The sequence below is a fragment of the Mixophyes fleayi genome, chromosome 2, assembly GCF_038048845.1.
Source record: "Mixophyes fleayi isolate aMixFle1 chromosome 2, aMixFle1.hap1, whole genome shotgun sequence".
In the NCBI taxonomy this organism is placed as follows: domain Eukaryota; kingdom Metazoa; phylum Chordata; class Amphibia; order Anura; family Limnodynastidae; genus Mixophyes; species Mixophyes fleayi.
In genome coordinates this window covers 73,222,853-73,244,752 of record NC_134403.1, presented here as the reverse complement: position 1 = coordinate 73,244,752, position 21,900 = coordinate 73,222,853, and the positions used below count along the sequence as shown (strand labels likewise).

Below are 21,900 nucleotides of genomic sequence, written 5' to 3'. Positions count from 1 at the left end.
CCAGAAAACATCAACAAAAATCACTCAGTGGCCACTTTATTATGTACACTTTTTATGATGTACCCTGTGCCTCCAGAGGAGTCTAAATTCATCATGGCATGGAGTCAACAGGATACTGGAAATGTTCCTTAGAAATCCTATTCCATGTTGACATGATAGCATCATGCAGTTGCTGCAGATTTGTTGGCTGCACATTTATGCTGCAAATCTCCCGTTTCACCACAACCCAAAGATGGGTAGACCGTGGCCATAAATGAATGCACATGGTCAGAAAGAATACTCAGGTAGGTTGTGGCATTTAAACAATGCTCAATTGGTATTAAAGGGCCTTGTGTGCCAAGAAAACATTCCACACCCCATTACATTACCACCACCAGCCTGCACCATTGACACAAGGCAGAGGATGGATCTATAGATTCATGATGATAATGTCAAATTCTGACCATACCATCTGCATATCACAGCAGAAATCAAGATTTGTCAATGTTTTTCCACTCCTCAACTGTCCAGTTTCGGGGAGCCTGTGCCCACACTGGCCTCAGTTCTTAGCTGACAATAATAGAACTTGGGGGTAAATGTATCAATCTGCGGGTTCTTCAACACCCGCGTGTTCAGCCTCTTCCGCGATTAAATTTCAAGCGACACTGCATTGTAAAGGGAAGTTAACCCTTTACAATGCAGCGCCGCTTGAAATTTAATCGCAGAAGACGCTGAACACGCGGGTGTTGAAGAACCCGCAGATTGATACATTTACCCCTTGGTGTGGTCTGCTGCAGTAGCCCATCCACTTCAAGATTTGACGTACTGTGCATTTAGTTACTCTTCTGCATACCACTGTTGTAACACATGGCTATTTGATTTACTGTCTCCTTCCTCTCTGCTTGAACCAGTTTGGATACTCTGTATCGGCAACGCAGGGAGACCATTTGTTAAATTTGACAGGTATCCTATACCATCTTTCTAGTGAGACCCACAATCAGAGATTCATGACTGATCTAAATTACCAAAGTAACTAGGGTATTGTATTTATTTATTTATTTTTACACTGAATACATTTTTTATTGAGGCTTTACAACAAAAATAAAACAAAATACAATGGGTTACAACAATGATGGTATTACCAATAGCTTATAAAAACATAATCCAATATCCAGAAAAAATATACATCTATTAACCAGAAAGCAGCATTGTATTTTAACGTAGTCATGGATTATGTCGAAGTCAGCAAATTGGATGAAGTCATTTCAATTAATATCGAGCAAACTTGGTTGTCTTTGTCTGAAAAGATACGTAGAGCACGCTACGGCGTGGAAGGGCGTAGCCAGCCGCAACACGTGGCAATAAGTTTTTTTACACTTTTACACACATTCGCATAAACACACACATTTGTAATTAGTACACATTAATTGTAGTTGCAACACATAGTTATTTATGTTGAAATATAGTAGTATTTATGCTTAATATTATAAGTTATATGCATGTTCGTAAAACATATGGTTCAGGTTATAGGAAATGTGTCATGTCTGGTATCATTTTAATCCCCTATTTATCAGCAGTGATCTGCAACATCCTGGACCTTCCTGAAAACTGGACCAATAGAAGCAAGCCACATCATCTGCATTATTTTACTGTATTTCTGACTGCATATAAGCAGGGGCTCTTTATCTAGTGAGCAGTCACCTTTGCCCACAGACTTCAGACCTGAAAGACTGTTCACTGGATCCAAAGCGCCTGCGATAAGTAACGGCTATACTTATTATTATTTCGCTTGAATTATTCTGCTACTTTTTGAGAATAAATATTTGTGCGTTGGAAACACAAATCGAGATTCGAAATTCGGTATTGGATAGCGACAAAACGTGCATAACAATTAACAGTATATAAAAAAGAAAATTTTATTCAAGCTGACCTGCATCTAAAAAATGAAAAGGGGGGCTAGCTTAATATTGAAGATGTCTCCTCAAAGAGGAAGGAATGGGGGTACTAGCATTGGAAATTGGAAAAGGTGTTGGAAGGACATTCATTTACGTTTGATTATTTCTGTGTTTTATAACCATGTGATATGTAGAAGTTCCAGGGCTCCAGATTCTCTCTGATTCTCTGATTATATATAATTGTATCATATAATGATAGAAACCAAGTCCCTGGTATGAGAAACAGAACTATTTTATTTATAGTGACACTGTAACACCCTCACCAAACTAGGGAGGCAGGAATATATTTAGGCTTAATTTAGAGTAATTAATTTTAAAATCAGAAAGGTGATGATAATATAATAGAATTTAATCTACAAAGTACTAAGGATCCTGGTGCTGTCCTCCAATTTAGATGCCATGAATATTAAGATTTCCTCATAAAGAGAACATGGTCTCCAGACAAATGATAAAGATTAGTGGAGAGAGTGGGCAGTCCTGCCTTCTGCTTGCGGTAAAGCCTGTTACCCTTTATCCGAGTGTAGGGAGAGAAGTAAAGAACTTCAGTTTTGTCGATCATGTTACTCAGAAGGCTCCTGAATCCACCTTCTGAAAAGCCTTCTTTCTGTATGGAACATGGAGAAAAAGCCAAATCCAACTTTCTGACCAGGTGATCATGGATAAGGCTCTTACTGAATTATTTCTGGCTTCATTCTGTGAGCCAAGTTTTCACTTCACTCATACTTGCTTGGGAGAATCTCTTAAGAATTTGGCAAGAATTTTATTTATATTTCGTTATCCATGTTGAATAGCAGGGGTTAATAAGAGCAGCAAAGCTGGAGTTAAGGTCGCCCTCTAGAACGGAGGTCACCTCCTTCATACTCTGTTGGCAATAGAGGGTATCTCTTTGCTATATTTTCCAATCAATTGGGATATCTCTTTAGTATATTGGGAGGGTGTGCAGCTTAAGCCTGGCAATTGATGCATCTCTGTCCATTTAAAATGAGTGCACCACATGACTTCTACCTTTAGGTTTTCAGAGAAATCTTTCTGTATTCTACATGCAGGTTTTTGTGTTGTGTTTGTGTTGCATCATTTTATATTTTGATGTATTACATTTCAGATTTATTCCTCTATATTCTCTATCTCCTTATGCATTTGATTTACCCATTCTGTGGTATCAACACTGTACATCTAAATAATTGTGTGATAAAGTTGTAACAAAGTATTGAGAATGGTCAGTAGGAGGTTCCATATTCTTGTATTGTTTCTCCTGTTGCTATATTCTGCACCCTCCATTTTTATTGCATTTGGAGTCGCCGGGCCGAGTGATGGGATGATATACTTTGCAGAGATGAAATTGGATCATGGAGGGTGTCTCTGTCTTGTAACTAGACACTCTCTATTTGTCAGAAATGGTGTCTGGTTCAATGAACAATTTGGAGAGTTAGTTTTATTGGGTGTTGGATAGTGGTTTTATGCTCTTCCTTGTTCAAGAGTGTCTGAGAAAGGAAATCCATCTGGTTAGGAGAATCTGCAAAATCTGCTGGTTATAATGCCAGAAGAATATTTTGACTGATCTAGGTAGAGAAGGAGGCTTCCTGTTAGAGTCTTGATGCTTCAAGTGGGGTTCTCTTATCTGGAATTAGGCCCACAGATGAAGACCAGTACTCTCCCCTGACCTAAGAGTCTCTTACATCCCCAGATTCTGTGGCAATTACTGCTTTCAAATGAAGGTGTTGGCAGCTGCAGTTATTGTGACCAGGATTTACGTGTTGCAAATCTTAACTTCTGAACTCGCAGAGGTTTTCAGAAGAACGTTGTCACCCACAAGATCCTGTAGTAGATATTGCAAAGTATCAGCAACCTCTGATGTCCTAGCTGCTCACCAACAGGGGATTCATCCTGCATACAGTTTGTCAAAGCTTGAGAGCATGTTGTCATCACATACGATAGTGACTGGTTATACCCAGGGAAGAAGCGGTTTTGTAAGGTACAGAGCCTTTAACTTTTTTTTTTTTCCCCCACAGGGGATGATTGGGTCTATTCATGCAAGCACATCTGACATCCCAGAATGTGCAGATAAGGCTGAATGGGTCTCTAATCGATAAATATGTGATTCCTCTGAAATTAGAAGTGAGATATGAGATGATTGTGGCTATAACTTGGTCCAAGTGGGTTTTATCCGCCTGTTTCATTGTTTCTGGAGATGCCCATTTGTAATTTGTAGATGGTCATCTTAATAATTTGGAGTGCATGTGCCAAATGGCCAGTTTACAATTTCTACATGTATCTTTCACTGAGCATGGTACTGTGTATGCAGGTGCTCGGCTCAGTGTCCTCTCAAGCCACGAGCCCCCCCCCCCCCCTCCCCCTTCATCCCGGCCAGTTTATAAATTATACATATATGTCTCACTGAGCTTGTCACTGCTGGTATCATTTTTTTCTTGTTTCCTTTGACATAACATCCTTCATTGGATTTTCCACTATGATGTGTTATCTTTCCATTTTGCCTTGACATACAGTAGGTCTTTATTCCAATACTATAGGCATGAATCACTCTCCACCCCCTTAAGTAGTCTTTACAAAACAACATTCTGTCTTTTACTAGATGGTGCGGGTACAAACTGATATTACCCTTTTGACTGGCTATTTTTAACAATTGAAAACCTTAGTATGCAGTAAATAACAATGTAAATGCATTGTACAGTCTGTTCTTAAATTGTACAGTTGGATAATTAGGGGAATGTTGATGATAATAGAACATAAATCTACAATGTGTATAATTGTCCTAAATGTACATTTTTTTCACTATTTCTGCCGTTATTGTTATAAAAAGACAGGGTTGTATAGATGTAAAACTGGAACTGTAGTTGTTTCCAGTGTCATAACTGTGACCTTCAACTTCTAACAGAATCTTTATATCCGTATTGCGTGACCTAATCCTCCCCTGTAACATGTATTTAGAACTTAAAGCAGTATGCTCTGATTGGCTTTGTGAATTCTCGTGAACCTCTAAAGCATTGATCATGCATATATTATAGGACTTTGGGAGTATTTTAAAAATATTTTTTATGCCACTTTCATTCATACACGAGAAGGAGTATTATATCTGCTGTATTATTATAAAGCCTAACAGCAATTACTATTAAAGCAAATTTTGGCAAAGTTTGGATCTCCCCCATAGACTATATTCCTAAAAGAATATGTTAAAGCGCATACTACCTTCTAATTAAGTGATTTGTTTATTGACTAAAGAAAACTGAGAGAGTATCAAAATAAATTAGTATCATCTTCTATAGTTCTATGACTGGATTGTTGACTCAAAAAAAATTAAGGTATTATAAAAATATTTTGGGAAAAAAACAAATAAAAGTCAAATGAAATCACACTCATGGAATTGTGACAATAACATTTTATTGTACATGTTCACAAGTATAAGATAAAGAAACTGGTGGAAACTGAATTAAAAGAAAAATAGATAAACATTTGATCAGAATACAAGTTGTATGGTCGTATAATTCTATGTTGGTTCTGAAAACCAGTGGTTCATTTGCATCGTGACATTTCTGACCTGATACATTTGGGACCTGATCACTGCTGGTGACTTTAGTTAGTTAGACAAAACACAGCTTTAATAAAGAGAAAATTGACCTAGATGGACTTATGCCTCTTATCAGCCATAATTATGTAATTATAAAGAAATTTCTCATGAATGAATACAGTTTAAACCCTCCAATGGCACACTAGTAAGTATGTCAAGGTGCACTGAAGTTTTATGGGTAGCTCACTGCAGCCAATATGCTATTAAGACATTTTATTCCTGAGCCATTAAGGAGAGCAAGGGAAAAAAAAGGAGTACATTTGATCCTGGACAATACAAGGGGTGCAAATTAGTTTAATTATTTTGCACATAAGTTAATACTGGCTGCTTTTTCATGTAGCAAACAAATACTTGATAACTTTATTTGTACACTGAAAATTAAAGCTGATATCGGACATGTCCTTCCCCAACTATAAATCTGTCCACACATTTGAAATTTACCTCCCCCTCCAATGCAATATGGTTTTGCCAAAGTGCAAAGTTACTCTTTTTTTGGGGGGGGTCTTTGCTCTCCTTAATGACTCAGGCCCTTTATGTCTCTCTGTTTCGTTTATATTAACAGATACTCATGACTGTATTTGGTAAGTGTCACTAGAATAAATATAGAAACTTTTCTTCTTAAAAGGAAAATATATTGTGATAATACAATATTTGAAAATGATTAACTATAAATTACCTTTTGAAATTGATTATTTATATACTTTTTTGGTTTTGTAGCTTTAGGTTGTGGTCAGTACATAACGTTTGTCAAAGATCAGTATAAAATTTTAATATTTGTGCACCATAATTTAAGAGCAAAAAAACCCAAAACAACCAGCAAGTCATCTGCCAACAAAAATAGTTCATGAATCTTACATGGCAACCAGATAAATACCCTGTATGAATCTTCTTATCTGTGTAAATTGTTGACTAGAACTATTGAAAACATTTCCTGTAAAAATAAATAAAGCACATAAATAATTGTTAAACTAAGGATCAATAAAACCATTCTCAACAGTGTATTCTAAAACTGTATTGCTCTTTTAACATCTAGAATGTGGCACAACCTATCACACGGCTTACAGGCTCTACCAGCACAATAGATCGTATTGGTTAAAAGGTTGCACGTGAAAATGTGTTAAAAACTTCTAAAGCATGTAAAGATTTTTTTTAATGCATTTTATCTATTTAACCAGCCCTCGGTCTATCAACCCATACAGTGACAAACTTTCTATGTTGATGATGAAACTGCCTTTAATCCTGTTGAAGTAAATGTCACCTTGTCAAGTGGGTATGAAAGGTTTATCAGTAAAATCTGTGTATTAACCTTAAATATAGTTGTAGCGGAGCAGCTGTCAGTGGTGTGAGCTTTCCCCTACTAGGCTGGGGATTTAGAACACAGAAGGGAAGAGAAACTCGCTGCTGCCAGGATAAATCATTGGCAGGGTCCCTGGGGACTCTGGGCCCCTTACACCAGTACCCCGTGCTACCACACTGATGGTGTTCCTACAGGCAGTTAACCAGAATTTTACTTGATGAGGTCTTTTCCCTCGACCATGATACCTTTTCCTTCATCACCTTCTCCACGGTGGTGAAGTTAAATTAAGCGTCTGGGCCTGCCCAGCATTTTTACATTATCGCAAACATAATCAAATGTCCGTTGCTTAAGTAACAAACCACACTTATGTGGACTACTTGATTATATCACGTCTTGCTAAATACAATATATCCCTCATTAACTAGTGTTTTATTTTGATAGTAATGAAAGTACTGTAGCGATCACATTGTCTGATCTTCTCTAAAGGAATAAAACACACAAGGGCTCAAATAGAGGCGTACACACACCTGCCCTGAACGTGAAAGGTAACAGAAAGCATGAAGTCTATTTATGTGCTTATTTTCAGTTGGTTGCATCTCAAGATAAGTCCAGCTCAAAAACAGTATAATTTCACTGGGTGTACATTAGGCGTAAAAATGTATATACTTATGCCCCACTTTAGTGTAGAGGTTGCCCTGTAAACAATAATATAATGATGTAAGACTCGAGAGTATAGTGTCTTGATGGTAATTAATAAATGCAAAAGTTGCACGTGCCATATAAAATGTAATTATCATCATCAACATTTATTTATATAGCGCCAGCAGATTCCGTAGCGCATTTCAATTGAGAACAAACAGTAATAAAACAATACTGGGTAATACATACAGACAGAGAGGCAAGAGTGCTCTGCTCGCAAGCTTACAATCTATGGGACAATTGTAAGTGCTACATCATATTGAATATTTGTCCAGCTACAATGCAAAGGTTACAAAGTATTTAGTGGGCTATATGCTCAGTCACACAACTATGTTGGTCAGAGGGTACCTGTGTTTTGTTAGCTGTGTAGAGGGTGGTGATAGGGTAACCTAGGGAGATTAAGAGAGTGATAGAGGAATACTATAAGTTTGTCATAAGAGGTGAGTTTTCAGACAACGCTTTAAGGTTTGAAGACTAGAGCAATGTCTTGTGGTGCGAGGGAGTGAATTCCATAAAGAGGGTGCAGCCCGAAAAAAGTCCTATAACCGTAATGTGAGGAAGTGATGAGAGTGGAAGAGAGACAAAGATATTGTGCAGAACTGCGTTGCGGATTTGGGAGATATTTTGAGGAGATGTATGTCAGTGCAATTTTGTTGATGGCCTTGTATGTTAGTAGGAGAATTTTATATTGGATTTGTTGAAAAACAGGCAACCAATGTAGACTGACAATGACTCAGCAGACGAAAAAACGATTTGCAAGGAAAATCAATCTAGCCGCTGCTTGCAAAATAGATTGTAGGGGTTCAAGTCTGATTTTGGGAAAACCAGTAAGGGGGGAATTACAATACAAACACTAATGCAAAGTACAAATAAAATTAAATACAAACATCTGCAGTTTTCCCATTTAAAATCAAAAGGGAACCTTCCTTCCTGCAGTAGACCAAATGGAAATTCAGTAATGTAAATAAATGGCTGTGACTTCATATAATACAGCTGCAGCATTAATGACTAAAGTACTATCAGCAGGAGGGGTGAGAAGCAGCTCGTTGGTGCATCATTATTGCACTAGCCCTCAAGCACCTGCAAGAGAGATGCCTCCTAAAAGGGATGTGTCTCAATTGTGTGAACATGTGAGAAGAGATGCCCAAGGAGAATTGATACACAAAAAACTATATACAGATGTATACGGATACATTTTTGGTGTACATGTGCAGCCCCATAAACGTTTAATTTCTATCCAGCAATCTGAGTTGTTGTTGTGTTTTTGCCTTCTAGTGTAATTTTTGTAAAAATATTGCCTTTGATACTGTATTCCATCAAAACTTTAAATCTTTAATTGTTTATATTGAAGCTGTAAGTCTCTGGAACTTGTTTCTCCATACGCTGAATCTGACATCAGAATCCATACATCTGCTCAACTTTTTTCATGCGATGTCACAGTATTATTATATGACCGAAAACTATTCTGAAAAATGTCAATACAGATGTTTAAATATTTCTTTCAATTACCAGTTAGAATGTTTTCTGTACATATAACTTATGATGCCTTCAAGTTCTTTTTGTTTCGTCCACTAAATCCTTGTGATACACACGCGTCCTGGCACAAAGATCCTCTTGGAGGCCTCCATTAAGAACATTACTGTCTAGCACATTACATGTGCAGAATGTAGATATGTTTGGGATTGTATAGTCTTCCTTTTGACAGTGATTTTTAGGTTGGGTTGTTGTTGTACACAGTGGGTGACATATTGCTTCTGTCTGTTACAGTCATGGACTACATGGCAGCAAGCACATCCATTCCGGATTCTGACATGGAATTTGATAAGAACGTCCCCAGGATATGTGGAGTCTGTGGGGATAAAGCGACTGGCTTCCACTTTAATGCAATGACATGCGAGGGCTGCAAGGGTTTCTTCAGGTGAGTTATGCATTATTTTTTTTTAAGCATGCAATAATGTGTCCATAAATAATTATTCATAGAATTAGGCAGATATGAACATCACATTGTTAAAACAGGATTCTTTTGCAAAACAAATTCTATTTTTCTGCCCTGAGTTTTTAATGTGTCTATTATTCATGTTAGCCATATGTAACATAAATTGGTTATTAACGAGCAAACACACAATAACTACTTTAATAACAGCTTAAGGACCACAGACCGGTTGATATTTTCTTGCAAAATATTCATCAGTCTGCTTATGGTGTATAGAAGGTTCTTCTTTATAGTGACTTCACACCATCAGACACAACCCACTCCTCTGTTAAAGCTTCAGATGCATGGTCCATTTGTTAATAAATGGGATCTACGTTTTTCTCTTTAGCCAGGTAAATGGATTTAGGTGGTTAAGGGGGTACTCTTTCCGAATGCTGCTCTCAGTGGCTTCACTCCATCTGACACTGTCCACTCCATGCATTTGATTGTCGAATGCATGATGTTGATTGCTAGTGACCTCGATGGCTTGTAAAGGCAAGTTTCCGGAGACTTGCAGAAATCAACGTTTCATACAGTTACCCCCTGATCTTTCTTCATCACCAACATCATCATCATCTATTTATATAGCGGCACTAATTCCGCAGCGCTGTACAGAGAACTCATTCACATCAGTCCCTGCCTCGTTGGAGCTTACAGTCTACATTCCCTAACATACACACACAGACAGACAGAGAGAGACTGAGGTCAATTTTGTTAGCAGCCAATTAACCTACTAGTATGTTTTTGGAGTGTGGGAGGAAACCAGAGCACCCGGAGGAAACCCACGCAAACACGGGGAGAACATACAAACGCCATACAGATAAGGCTATGGTCGGGAACTGAACTCATGACCCCAGCGCTATGAGGCAGAAGTGCTAACCACTAGGCCACCGAGCTCCTTCTTGAATTGAGTTCATAGAATCTAAAAATGTATAACATGTATTTATCCAAGATACTATAATCTGTGACAGCTATGTGTGCTTGTGTGCTAAAGGGACCCAAACTGCTCTCACCACAAATGCTTGCTCTCCACTGGTGTGTTGTGCTGCACATAACTCTTCCAGTTTAGCCCCGGTGCTCCATTCACTACTGCTACTCTCAGACTACACACTGAGCAGCGTTATAGATCACAGCCAGTTGAGGCTTCCGTGCCCAAATCCAGAAGCATTGCAGGCAGAGCTGCCTCACACAACATGTGTCCCTGGTCCCTTTCTAAGCAAAAGGCTGTGAACTCTGCTGAGAAACCTTTGGAGGACCGTAGAGGAGGGTGGACTGCATCGAAGGCCGTGAAGGTGGTGTGTAGTGGAGGACTGTTTAAATTTGCTAAACAGCGATGTAGAAATAAGACTTATGCATAGTGCTGTAGAGTGATGAACAGCAATGCAAGCATTGCTTAAGACTTGTGTATGGACTGTTTCTTTTGTTATTCATGCTACAGGACAAAACTGTATTCTGTTTCTGATGGATCATGGAACCAGGAGAGTTACTACAAATTGTTGAAGGTCGTTATCTATCACAGCCAATTAATTATTGCTTAATTGTTAACTGACTCTTTTAAGCATAATGCATTTCCACATATAGCCATGGAAAATGCACGCTTATAATGAGTAATACCCCACCCTCCTGTCTGTCTCTATGCAACCTACATAGTAAATGTTGTTTACTTGGAAATGATGGGTGGATAAAGAATTTTCAAAAAAGGTCGTGTCTAAGTGACATCTGTTATTTTTAGAGCTTCTAGCCTCCACTTGACTTTGTTTACTACAAATGATTGTGTGTTGTCTGTACATGCTGCAGAATATTGTTTTGGTAAAATCTTAGATTTTTTATGCTGGTGCGGGTATAAAGTGTAAAAGTAATTCAGTAATGTCATGGCGTGCTTATTGGTCCTTGCTTTAGAAAAAGAATAAGAAGGAATTGGCTCTTACAAGAATAATAGCACATATAGCATTTTGTTCACAGTGCTCAGAATTCTGTTTCAATAAAGGGTCTGTCATCTAGATATAAAATATAAATGATGTACTTGGAAGGATTGTACTGTTTCACAGTTGGCTCTTTTTTTATTTACAGCACAAATGCCAAACATATTTTCTTTCACCGACAAAGACAAATGAACTACGGGAATGAGCAAAAATAATATAGTAGTCAATTCTGTGTATTAGGAAGCACTATATAATTCTATTAACTCCATTGGTGTAGCTACAGAATGTTCTGTGTAAAATGTGTGCCTAGTGGATGCATAGGGTTTAGACTGCCAAAGGATGTGTGTTCCCAGCCTTCAATTATGTAAATCCTGTATATTATATATTTACTGCCAGGCCCATTGGCACCAGTATATAAATACGACAGAGGAGATTTAAGTTTTAAAGATATGTGGTTATGTGAAGGTTACAGGTCGACTTCAAGATAGTCCGGAAACAAAGTCCAAAAGGAAAAGTATTTTACAAACCCATGCTAACCAACTTTTTATAGAGTAGATCAGGTATATAAAATGATGTTTGCAGGCCAGATCTAGTTAAACATTAAACCCTATCAATTCTGGAGAGTAGTACATGGAGCACTAGTGCAATATGTCTTTCAATTAGTACGTTTATTTATAAGAAAAACTTTGAGATACTCTTGCAAACAAGGGTACTTGACTGCCCTTGGATAGGGAGATTGAATGAAACTAGCTGTCAGGGAAAACAATAATGTATCTGTAAATCTGCACTGCTTTATTTATAATTCCACATATAGTGCTGTTCAAGGGCCGAGCAATTCCTGCTGTAGAGAAAAGTTTGTTGAAGACTCTTCTAATTGTCCAGAAACTAGCAAAGTACTGATCATTAAGTTAATGCAGCATGTGGGATTTCTTTGGCAAGCTTGGTGTCATACTTAATTATTGGTCCTAATTCCTATATTTGCATAGCATTTAGGAAATAATTTTAAACAGTCTTATTGTAATCTGGGGTTAATCAAAATAAGGTTCAATGTAAACTCGAGTCCATAACCCCCTTCACGTCATCAAAGTATTCTCCTATATTGTGTTGTAACAATGTAGGAAGGAGAATTATACATGTTAGTCATGGAAGGAAAAAAGGCTCTAAGGAAGTAGCTAAATAGACAGTCGTTAACTCTCATCTTCATCAACATTTATATAGCACCAGCAAATTCTGTAGCGCTTTACAATTGGGGACAAACGCAGTAATAAACAATGCTGGGTGATACAGACAGAGGTGTGAAGCCCCTGCGCACAAGCTTACAATCCATGGGAGGATCTGGAAGAATTATGTAGAAGTAAAATTTTAGACAATCCAAAAGCACCACTTGAGACTTATTGGTATCTATGCTACAGTTGTGCTGACTGCATGCGCCAGCATTCATCAGGTTTAGATGCAATGACAAAGATTATTGTCAATTTACAGTACACACTGTTGCAAGTACCACAAATGGGACACACATAGTTAGGGTTGGCCCTTGCAAATATGGGGCCATGTGCGATACTCACTGTAGTTCCCACCCATCCCATGGGAGGAAACATGACTAATGGTACTCTCATTGTCCCCCATCAAGTCCCCTCTCCCTTCCCACCCAGAGGTTTTTTGTTTTATTTAAAATCCCCTCTCCCAACTTTTCCATGTTTTTCATAGTAGATGAGTCTTCTGCCTCCACCCTTTTCCACATTTTTTTTTTCTTATTACCATAATACTGGCAGAACCCTAGGACACTGTCCGGTAGCAACCTCAAAGCCAGCTCCCTGAAGTGTTCATCGAGAGGTTACCACTTGCAAAAGTGTTGGCATTTACTGTCTACCACTGGGATCAATGGTCTCTATGATTATATCTGTCCACCCTGTAACCCTATGTGGAGAATGTAGTTACGTGAGGCCAGGAGAACAGAAGCCAATGTGTACACATTGTACAGATAGTAGATATCGTCTGTTATATGAATAATAAGCATCTTCCGACAATTTTTACCTGAAATATGTGTATGCATCTGATATAAAGAGTTTCATACATTGATGTATCATTGTAACATAGTGACCCCAGCAGTGCTTGTTCACAGCAAGCACCGTGATACCTTGAAGACACTTTTTGGTGATAATTCCCAGTTTTCCATAAGGGAAGACAATAATAGCTCAAAATGGGGAATTCTACATTGTGACCAGTACTCCTCTGGGGATCCCTTCCTTGTGATACAGCCATTTCCCATACCTGCTTGTATTGGGGACTTCTGTCGAAGAAGAAGGATCCAATATACTAGCTGAAATGATGGTGAGTTCCTCTGCTGATAAGTGTGTCACGTCTTAAATGAAGAACTAGTAGTCATTTCAGTTCCTGTATCAGGTATTAGTGTATTGTACCCTCCAACAAGTCCCATGCTACCTGATACACAATTGTTTTCCCACTTATTTCCCATTCTGGTGAATACCTCCTCAGCATGTTCTGTTATAGGACAGTGATCAGCTGTGTTTTCATCCCCACTACAATCCATGTCAAGATCTAATCATGCCATTGATTAAAAGAACTATTGATGAAAAAGTTCTTGCAGACATTACTATTTTGTTTTATTTATAAAGCACTAACACACTGTGCAGCAAACACAAATATAACAACAAGATCACAGAAACATCACTAGTGTGTTTGGTAAAAACTGAATGCCTGAAATCTGATTGCCGATCCAGGCCCCGAAACAGCATTTGGGGGACTTCTACATTATAAAACAACATTTAGCGAGTGCCTCTCTTAATAGCAGCGCTCCTTTGTTACATATAAACCAGATGTCCTCCTTCCTTATAGGAGAAGCAAATCCATGTCCTGTTTCATCATCACTACTATAAGGAGATGCCGCTCGCCATATGCATATAACCACAATCTCTTCACAGGGCTATATAAGATGCATGAATGTAAATGTTGGTGGAAGCACATGCCTGCTGTCACGAAACCATCCCACAGATATGTATGCAGTGTAATTTAATTATCTAAACGTGCATCCGCTTCTCTCCTTTATCTCATTTCAATAATCTCGCTCCACAAACTAAAATCTTGTTTTTGCACTGCTCCAAAAACTAGGCACAGTGGTTGCTCCATAATACATCAATCTTGGTTCAATAACCTATGCCCTTTGGCAGAAATCTAGGAGCAAGTGTGCAGACGAGCCACACAATGTCTCCAAAGAGGCATCGTGAGGCTCGTCAATGCATATCACTGTCCGTGCATTGTTTTTTTTTCTTGTGTCTTTTTAAATGAGGCCTATTGTAAAATCACTTGAACAGAATTGGCATATGTCAACTTGTCATTCAAAGGATTTGACTGTTAATTACACTTGCCAGAGTAGGGATTATTATCATATGTAATTACAGCAATCTGCATTCACTTCCAGCAGTGGAGGGAGGCTATAACTAATGTAGACTTTATGATATGGGGATAGGTATTGCATGTTTTTTAGGCTACATGAAATTAACCAAAGTCACATACAAGTGATTGTGGGTCAAAATTGCCCAGACCTTGCTAAAAGATGTGCAATTATCAAACACCTGCCTTTTTATATCAAGTTGCAATATCAGCTTGGAATAACGGTTTTAGAATATTTTCCTTCATAAGGTTTGTAATGTGCTGGTGAGTAATACAAACATTCCATCTGTTCAAACAGGGCCAGAACTGGCATTACCAGCACCCCCCTGCCGACAATGATCAGTGAAGCCACCTTAGTGCACCTATTCTGATCCCTGCTCTGCTCAGAGCGGGGACTCTGAAGTTAAGGGTGAATGCACCCATGACAAAAAATATATATATTTTTGCTGGCCCTGCATTCAGACTTGTTGTTTCTGTGGAATTACACTGTTTTGTGAAAGTTGTATATTCCATTTTTTTGCAGCATATTACTGTCCAAAGGTACATATTCTATACAGATAGGATGGATTAGATAGATTAAATACATCAATGGATAGATAGCGAGTTTTAGCCATTTTTATTCACTATGATCTACCTCCACACATGGCTACAAAATGCTAGAGAAAATAAATTAATCTCTGCATTTCCCTTCCAGTATAATCTATGTATATCTATGGGATCATGACACAAGGAATTTCCAAATGTGCTTTCAACACCTTATATAGATATAAAATACAGATATTTTTTTAATAAAATGCAGCACTGTGTGTTATAGACTTTTGGCTGCCTCCAACTGGACCAGAGGCAGAACACTTGGGGGCCCGATAGCACCTCCAGACACATAGCAGCCAAACTCTCTGCAGTGGCAGTAGTTTTTTTTTCAGATAAGGGCTTATGTTTGCATAATTTGCTTATGTTCCTTCATGTTGCGGTGCTCATACACTCCCAAAAACAGGTCTGTGTGGACATAGCCTTCGGATCCTTGCACACAGGTGGTGCTGGTAAAAATCACTCCATTGGGAAAAATTTGCGGCCGTGGAAGATCACAGTAAAAAGCACAGAATACTATCAAGGAAATCATTTCAACAATTTTCCTCTAACTCCTGGATGTGGCTACATTAAAAAAAAGTCTCCATAAAACACAAGTAATACTTCAAGAAATATTTGATTAGGTAATAATAATTTAAAAGATTATGCAAATTTTAGGTGAAAAATATCAGGATTTGGTTGTTCTTGACATTTTGTGAATCTGCTACCAAGTCCTGCTACTAGAGACCCTGTGTTGCTCTTCTAAATATAGTTTCCACGTTACATTAAATTGTTCTTCTTTTCAAGTTGTTGACTGGAAAATATTTAATTTTAAACTGGTGGAACAGGGGAATTTTGCCAGGTTGTATGTGTCAAATGGATTAAAATATTTTGTGTTAAGGTCTGTAACTTACGTCAATACTTTGAGCCTCATTCATACAGGCTTATTTTCTGTAAATGTATATGGGTGCATATTCTGCCTAATTCATACATACTTTACACGCCTAATATAGCGGTTTTCCCAAACAAAACACCATGCTAGGAGTATCATGGACTCACTGGGGCTTGTGCTGTTAGTTGGGCAGTTGATTGATCTGATTGGACACTTGCTGTAATCATCCCAATCAGTCATGCTACTTCCTAACTTGGCCAGGTCTTATTAGTAGAAAATACAGGTAGCTGAGGGTGAAACATTTTTAAACTGGTACTCTAATTGTGGTATGACGGTAGTGGTAATCCTAACGTTTATTCCTCTGCAGAAGTTGCGACATTAGAGACGAAAGGAATGTTCATGAGACACAAAATATTTGGTAAATTGAGCAGTCTACATTGCTGCTGATTTATACTGTGAAGATACCGGGTTTATCTGGCCCAATGCTACCCACTTCACGCTGGCTGGCCGCCCACGGGTGCCTTCCTATGCCAGGGAAGTCTACCCATTACCTTCTAGGATTCGTATGGTCACTCAGGCAAATGCAGTTATAAAAATACAACAGAATATTTATTGTCATACAAACAACACTAGAATATTATGTACACACAGTAAATAAATGCCAGGCAGGATTCCCACATCATCTGTCCCTCACCCCAATAGCTTAAGGAGCAATAGTCACCTGGCTGTCCAGACTTCACGACCCATGGATCTCTCTCAGCTGCATATATAGACTCTAGTTAGAGAACGACAACTCAAAAGCTAGATCTTGCAGTCTTCATGGATGAAATCCCAGAATGAATGCCCCCTTCCCCCTTGGAGTGGATCCTTATATCTAGGGTCTAATTTCCACAGCGTTTTCCCCTCCCTGGGCAAACCCCTGGGTCTTTTCTTCTTAACCATTAGTCAGTGCTGGAATAGGGGGGTTGGACAGGGGAGTGAAGATGAGCTGTCCTTCCAGAGAACCTCCCCTGTTAGATGGCCTGTCTGGACTAGCCTGGTGAGAACAATGGAAACTAATTAGTTTTCCTACTCCAGCACCTGGCAACCTGATCCCTACCCACAATCTATCTGGCTTCACTTTGAAAACAATGAATAACCTTACTGCAAGTCATCAATATACAATACACAATATACATATGTACACTGAACTACAATGTCCCCTTAGCCACATGTTATTGGACAATGCAGTTGTAGTCTGCTGAGCTGGGGAACAAAAGCATGGGCTATAAAAAGTACTTGCTATAATCCACATAATGTGAGAAATGAGAAACCGAATGCTCACAGGGTTATCACACTCATTTTGTCACATATACTAAAGGGAACAATGGACTGAGATTGTGAGGACATCCTTCATCTGCAAGTATACACTTTGCTAAAAGTCTTCATATGTCCGGATTGACCTTTTTCAAAAGTGCACCTTAAAGATACACCGATCAGCCACAACATTAAAACCATCTGCCTATTATTGTGTAGGTCCCCCCTCATGTTGCCAAAACAGCTCTGACCCGTTGAGACATGGACTCCACAAGTCTCTGAAGGTGTCCTATAATATCTGGCGCCAAGACTTTGGCAGCAGATCCTTTAAGTCCTGTAAGTTGCAAGGTGGGTCCTCCATGGCTCTGACTTGTTTTTCCAGCACATCTCACAGATGCTCGTTCGGATTGAGATCTGGGGAATTTGTAGGCCAAGTCAACACCTTGAACTTTGTCATATTCCTCAAACCATTCTTGAACAGTTTTTGCATTGTAGCAGGGAACATTATCCTGCTGAAAGAGACCACTGCCATCAGGGAATACTGTTGGTATGAAGGGATGTACTTGGTCTGGAGCAATGTTTAGGTAGGTGGTATGTGTCAAAGTAAGATCCAGATGAATGCGAGAGCCGAAGGTTTCCCAGCAGAACATTGTCCAGAGCATCACATTGCCACCACTGGATTGCCCTTTTCTCCTCCTAGTGCCATCTCTTCCCCAGGTAACCGACGCCCCCAGCCATCCACATGATGTATAAGAAAATGTGATTAATCAAACCTGGCCACCTTATTCCATTGCTCCATGGTCTATTTCTGGTGCTCACGTGCCCATTGTAGGCGTTTCTAGCAGTGGACGGGGGGTAAGCATGGACAATATGACCGGACTACACAGCAAGCTTCCACATGCTGTGTTCTGACAACTTTCTATCATAGTCATTAACTCTTTGAGCAATTTATTCTACAGTACCTGTTCTGTGGGATTGGACTGGACGGACTAGCCTTCACTCCCCACATACATCAATGAGCCTTGGGCTCCCATGTCCCTGACACCGGTTTACCAAACTATTGGATGCTTAGTACCTGTAACTTGAGAAGGAACGGAGGTAGTTGGGAGATTCTGGTTTAGTTTGTTTTGTTTAGGGTTAATACTACAGTAAAAGTAAATGGTGAAAGTATTATTTAAGTACTCAGGATTATATGAACTCTTATCAGTTTACTATTCATGGAATGTAGAAATGAAGGGGCTATGTAAAAACAGAAAATCTTTCAGATAAGCAAGTAAAATGCTGCACAAATGATTTGGCTACAGATCTTAGGGAGTGAATAAGACAGATTTGACACGTATGCAGTAATTGATTTTTATTTTCATTGTATTTAAAAGATTTTGTGATATTGGTATATGGTTTTGCAAAAGTCAATGGTCCTTAAATAATCTGTTAGCCATAACCATAGTGACTTATTTTTCTATGTGTTGCTGGCAACTGTAAAGTGTGATTGTCTTCCGTCACACGCAGTGCAGAAAACCCATTAACCTGCCTAAATCAGCCAGGTAACCTCTCGCAAAGGTTCACACAGGTTCTGGTTGTTATAGAGATTTTGAGACTTTCTATAGGTTTTGAAACTTGTTAACTTAATAACCTTACAAAGCTATCAGCAACAAGTGTTTGTTCAGGCTGTGAAAGGCTTGCATTAGGTAAAACAAATTTTTAAGAGACAAAACTGAGAAGTTACGTGATCGTCCTTAGATGTAAAAAACCTATCTGACTGAAGGTAGGAATGATTGGCTTGATGTTAAAAGGTCCAAACAGACACTGACTGTATAAGGCATTTTCATTAGGACAGACTGTGGTATATGGATTAATGTATTGCATCCTGTGAATTATTGTGATATTAACTGATTGGGGTGGCGTTGTGGTACAGTGGTCCCTATTAGGACTAGGGCATCTGTGTGGCGTTTGTATGTTCTCTTGGTGTTTAAATTGATTTCTTCCAGGTTCTTCAGTTCCTCCAACATTCCAAAAACATAATTGTAGGTTAATGTTAATGTGGTAAAAAACTAAGGGGCAGGGACTAATGTGATTAAACATTCTCTGTAAATCATTGCATAATACGTTGCATAAATAAAGGTTGATAGAAATTGACATGCGATGTGAGCCACACAGGCATCAGAAATCGCATGTAAATTGTAATATTCATAACATTGGGGCATTATTCCTACTGAACACCGAAGTGATGATCATAAGCAGTGGCATCGGAACTCCTCATTTATGCATATTTTATTTACAGAACTTTATACATATAGTATAATGTATATGATAGGATTACAGTGCACCTGTGCCAGCAATGCAAACTTCTTTAGAAAAGTGTGGTGAAATAGTAGCTATCATCTGGCAGGAAATTCGACAAGAAACTGCAAACTAGAAATAAAATGCCACATGTTCCCTGTTCTACAAGATTTTATGGGAAACCACAGCTTTTTGGTTGGGTCATATTCTAATATAATATTAAATAACTTGTGAAAGTGTCAGCCACGTGTGTGTCAGAACAATACTTAGGTTTTCTATATGCACTCATAAAATAATTATCTTAACAACACCTTTCAGACCGATCAGAAGAAATAACCTTATGCTCTATGCAAGTTGAAAAACAAAGAAAACAGGAAAGAAACACCACCAAGTTTGCTCAATCACTAATACTTCTTTAGTGAAGTATAAGACAGGGTCATCTGCACTGTTGGATTCACATGTTTGTGCTGCACCATGCACAGAGCTTCGGGAGTATGTGACTACCCAACACTTACTATGTTTAGCCTGTTTCTTATACAACTGCAAATATATATGTAACAGACATCACATTAATGATGTCAGTCATGGCCATTTCCACAAAGATTACAAAAAAAATATTCTATACCGTAAACAAGACGCATCCAATGCTGTCCAATAAGGTTTCAGCTTTATTCCAAAATATACACCTGAATTGGGATCTTATTTATGTATAGTAGTGCACTATAGCATCCACCTTTTTAATAAATTCATGATTCATATAGAAGTATTAAATAACTTCTTTACTTCAATGTAGCAGTATTTAGGTAGTAATAAGCAAGTAATAACTAAATGCTTCCATCAGTCCTGCAGTCTGATATGTGGCTGCTGGAAGTTGCCATTTTGATCTCTAGTAAATCAGGGTGTGCGAAGAGGAAAGACCACTTAACAAATTTATTTTTGCAAGGATGTGCCTATTTTACACCGTGCACATATATAAGTGTACACTTAAATTTTCGCTGGAAGGTTAGACTTCGCTTATTTTTGCAGGATTGTGAGACCAGCTGAGGACTGGGTTTGGGAAACCCTGGTGTATGGTGTAACTGGTGTATATATGCTTATTTTATGTATCAAAATAATCATGAATGAAAGGAGAATTCAGGAATGTCTTCAATTGTAAGTCCTGTGCCGTTGTACAGTATCCGTGAGCATTAAAAAACACTTGTTAAACGCGTAGACAAAACCTTGTACTTTGTCCTCACTTTATCAGGGAGTTAGAAGCTCATTCATTAACGCGTCTCTAAGCTTTACTGCAGCGTAGTGTACTTTGTAATTAATAAGCATTCCCCTAGAACAGAATTGTATATTACCAAGCATTATCACTTCTCTATGCGGCTGCCAATGTTGAAAACATCAAAGTTCATTTAATAGGCTTTAAAAAGGTGCTTTAAAAATAACTGCTCGTGTGCAGGAGGCCTTAGCGGAGAGACCAAAGGCTTCCCAAACCTCTACTAAATAAGGAATCCCTCTATGTGTTCACTCCATTCTTTGAATCTCATCGAAATATCTTCTTATGCAAAATCTTATGAGAAGCCCAAGTGCTCCTATACCACATTTAGCAACTGAGAGGAAGCTACCTTGGTGATCCTGCCAGTAGTATATGCTTGTCTCAAAGATTAAGCTACGGCTGTACAATGAAACTGCAAATGGCTCATTAAATCAGCCACTCTGCTACCCCCATCTTTAACATTCTAGTTCCATTGGTATCCATTCCTATTCTTGTCCTAAGCATATGTCTTGTTGGGTGTAGTGTTATATAATGCTGCTTTTATGATTTCAATCATTGTCACTACTCCAACCCTACTCACAAGTTGTCAGCATGAAGCCATTATGTAGAGAATGTGTATAAATGTTGATTAGGAGAACTAGGATACTGAAAATATTGTAATAAGTAAATGTGTTGCAGAATCAGTTAGGAGGTGGGCAGTTGCTGGTTGAGGTTAAAACTGCACTGTTACCTACTGACAAAACTTACTAACATGCCCCCCCCCCCCCCCCCCCCCCCCTTAGT

At 38.6% G+C, this 21,900-nt stretch overlaps 1 protein-coding gene across 1 annotated transcript in view; it reads left to right on the top strand.

The window, feature by feature from the left end:
* The window catches only part of VDR (vitamin D receptor), a 108,541-nt gene that overhangs the window by 45,031 nt on the left and 41,610 nt on the right, over positions 1–21,900 (top strand). Inside the window, 1 exon segment of the mRNA XM_075199269.1 lies at positions 9,281–9,431. Coding sequence (XP_075055370.1) covers positions 9,283–9,431 — 149 coding nt within the window. The 5' untranslated portion in view covers positions 9,281–9,282.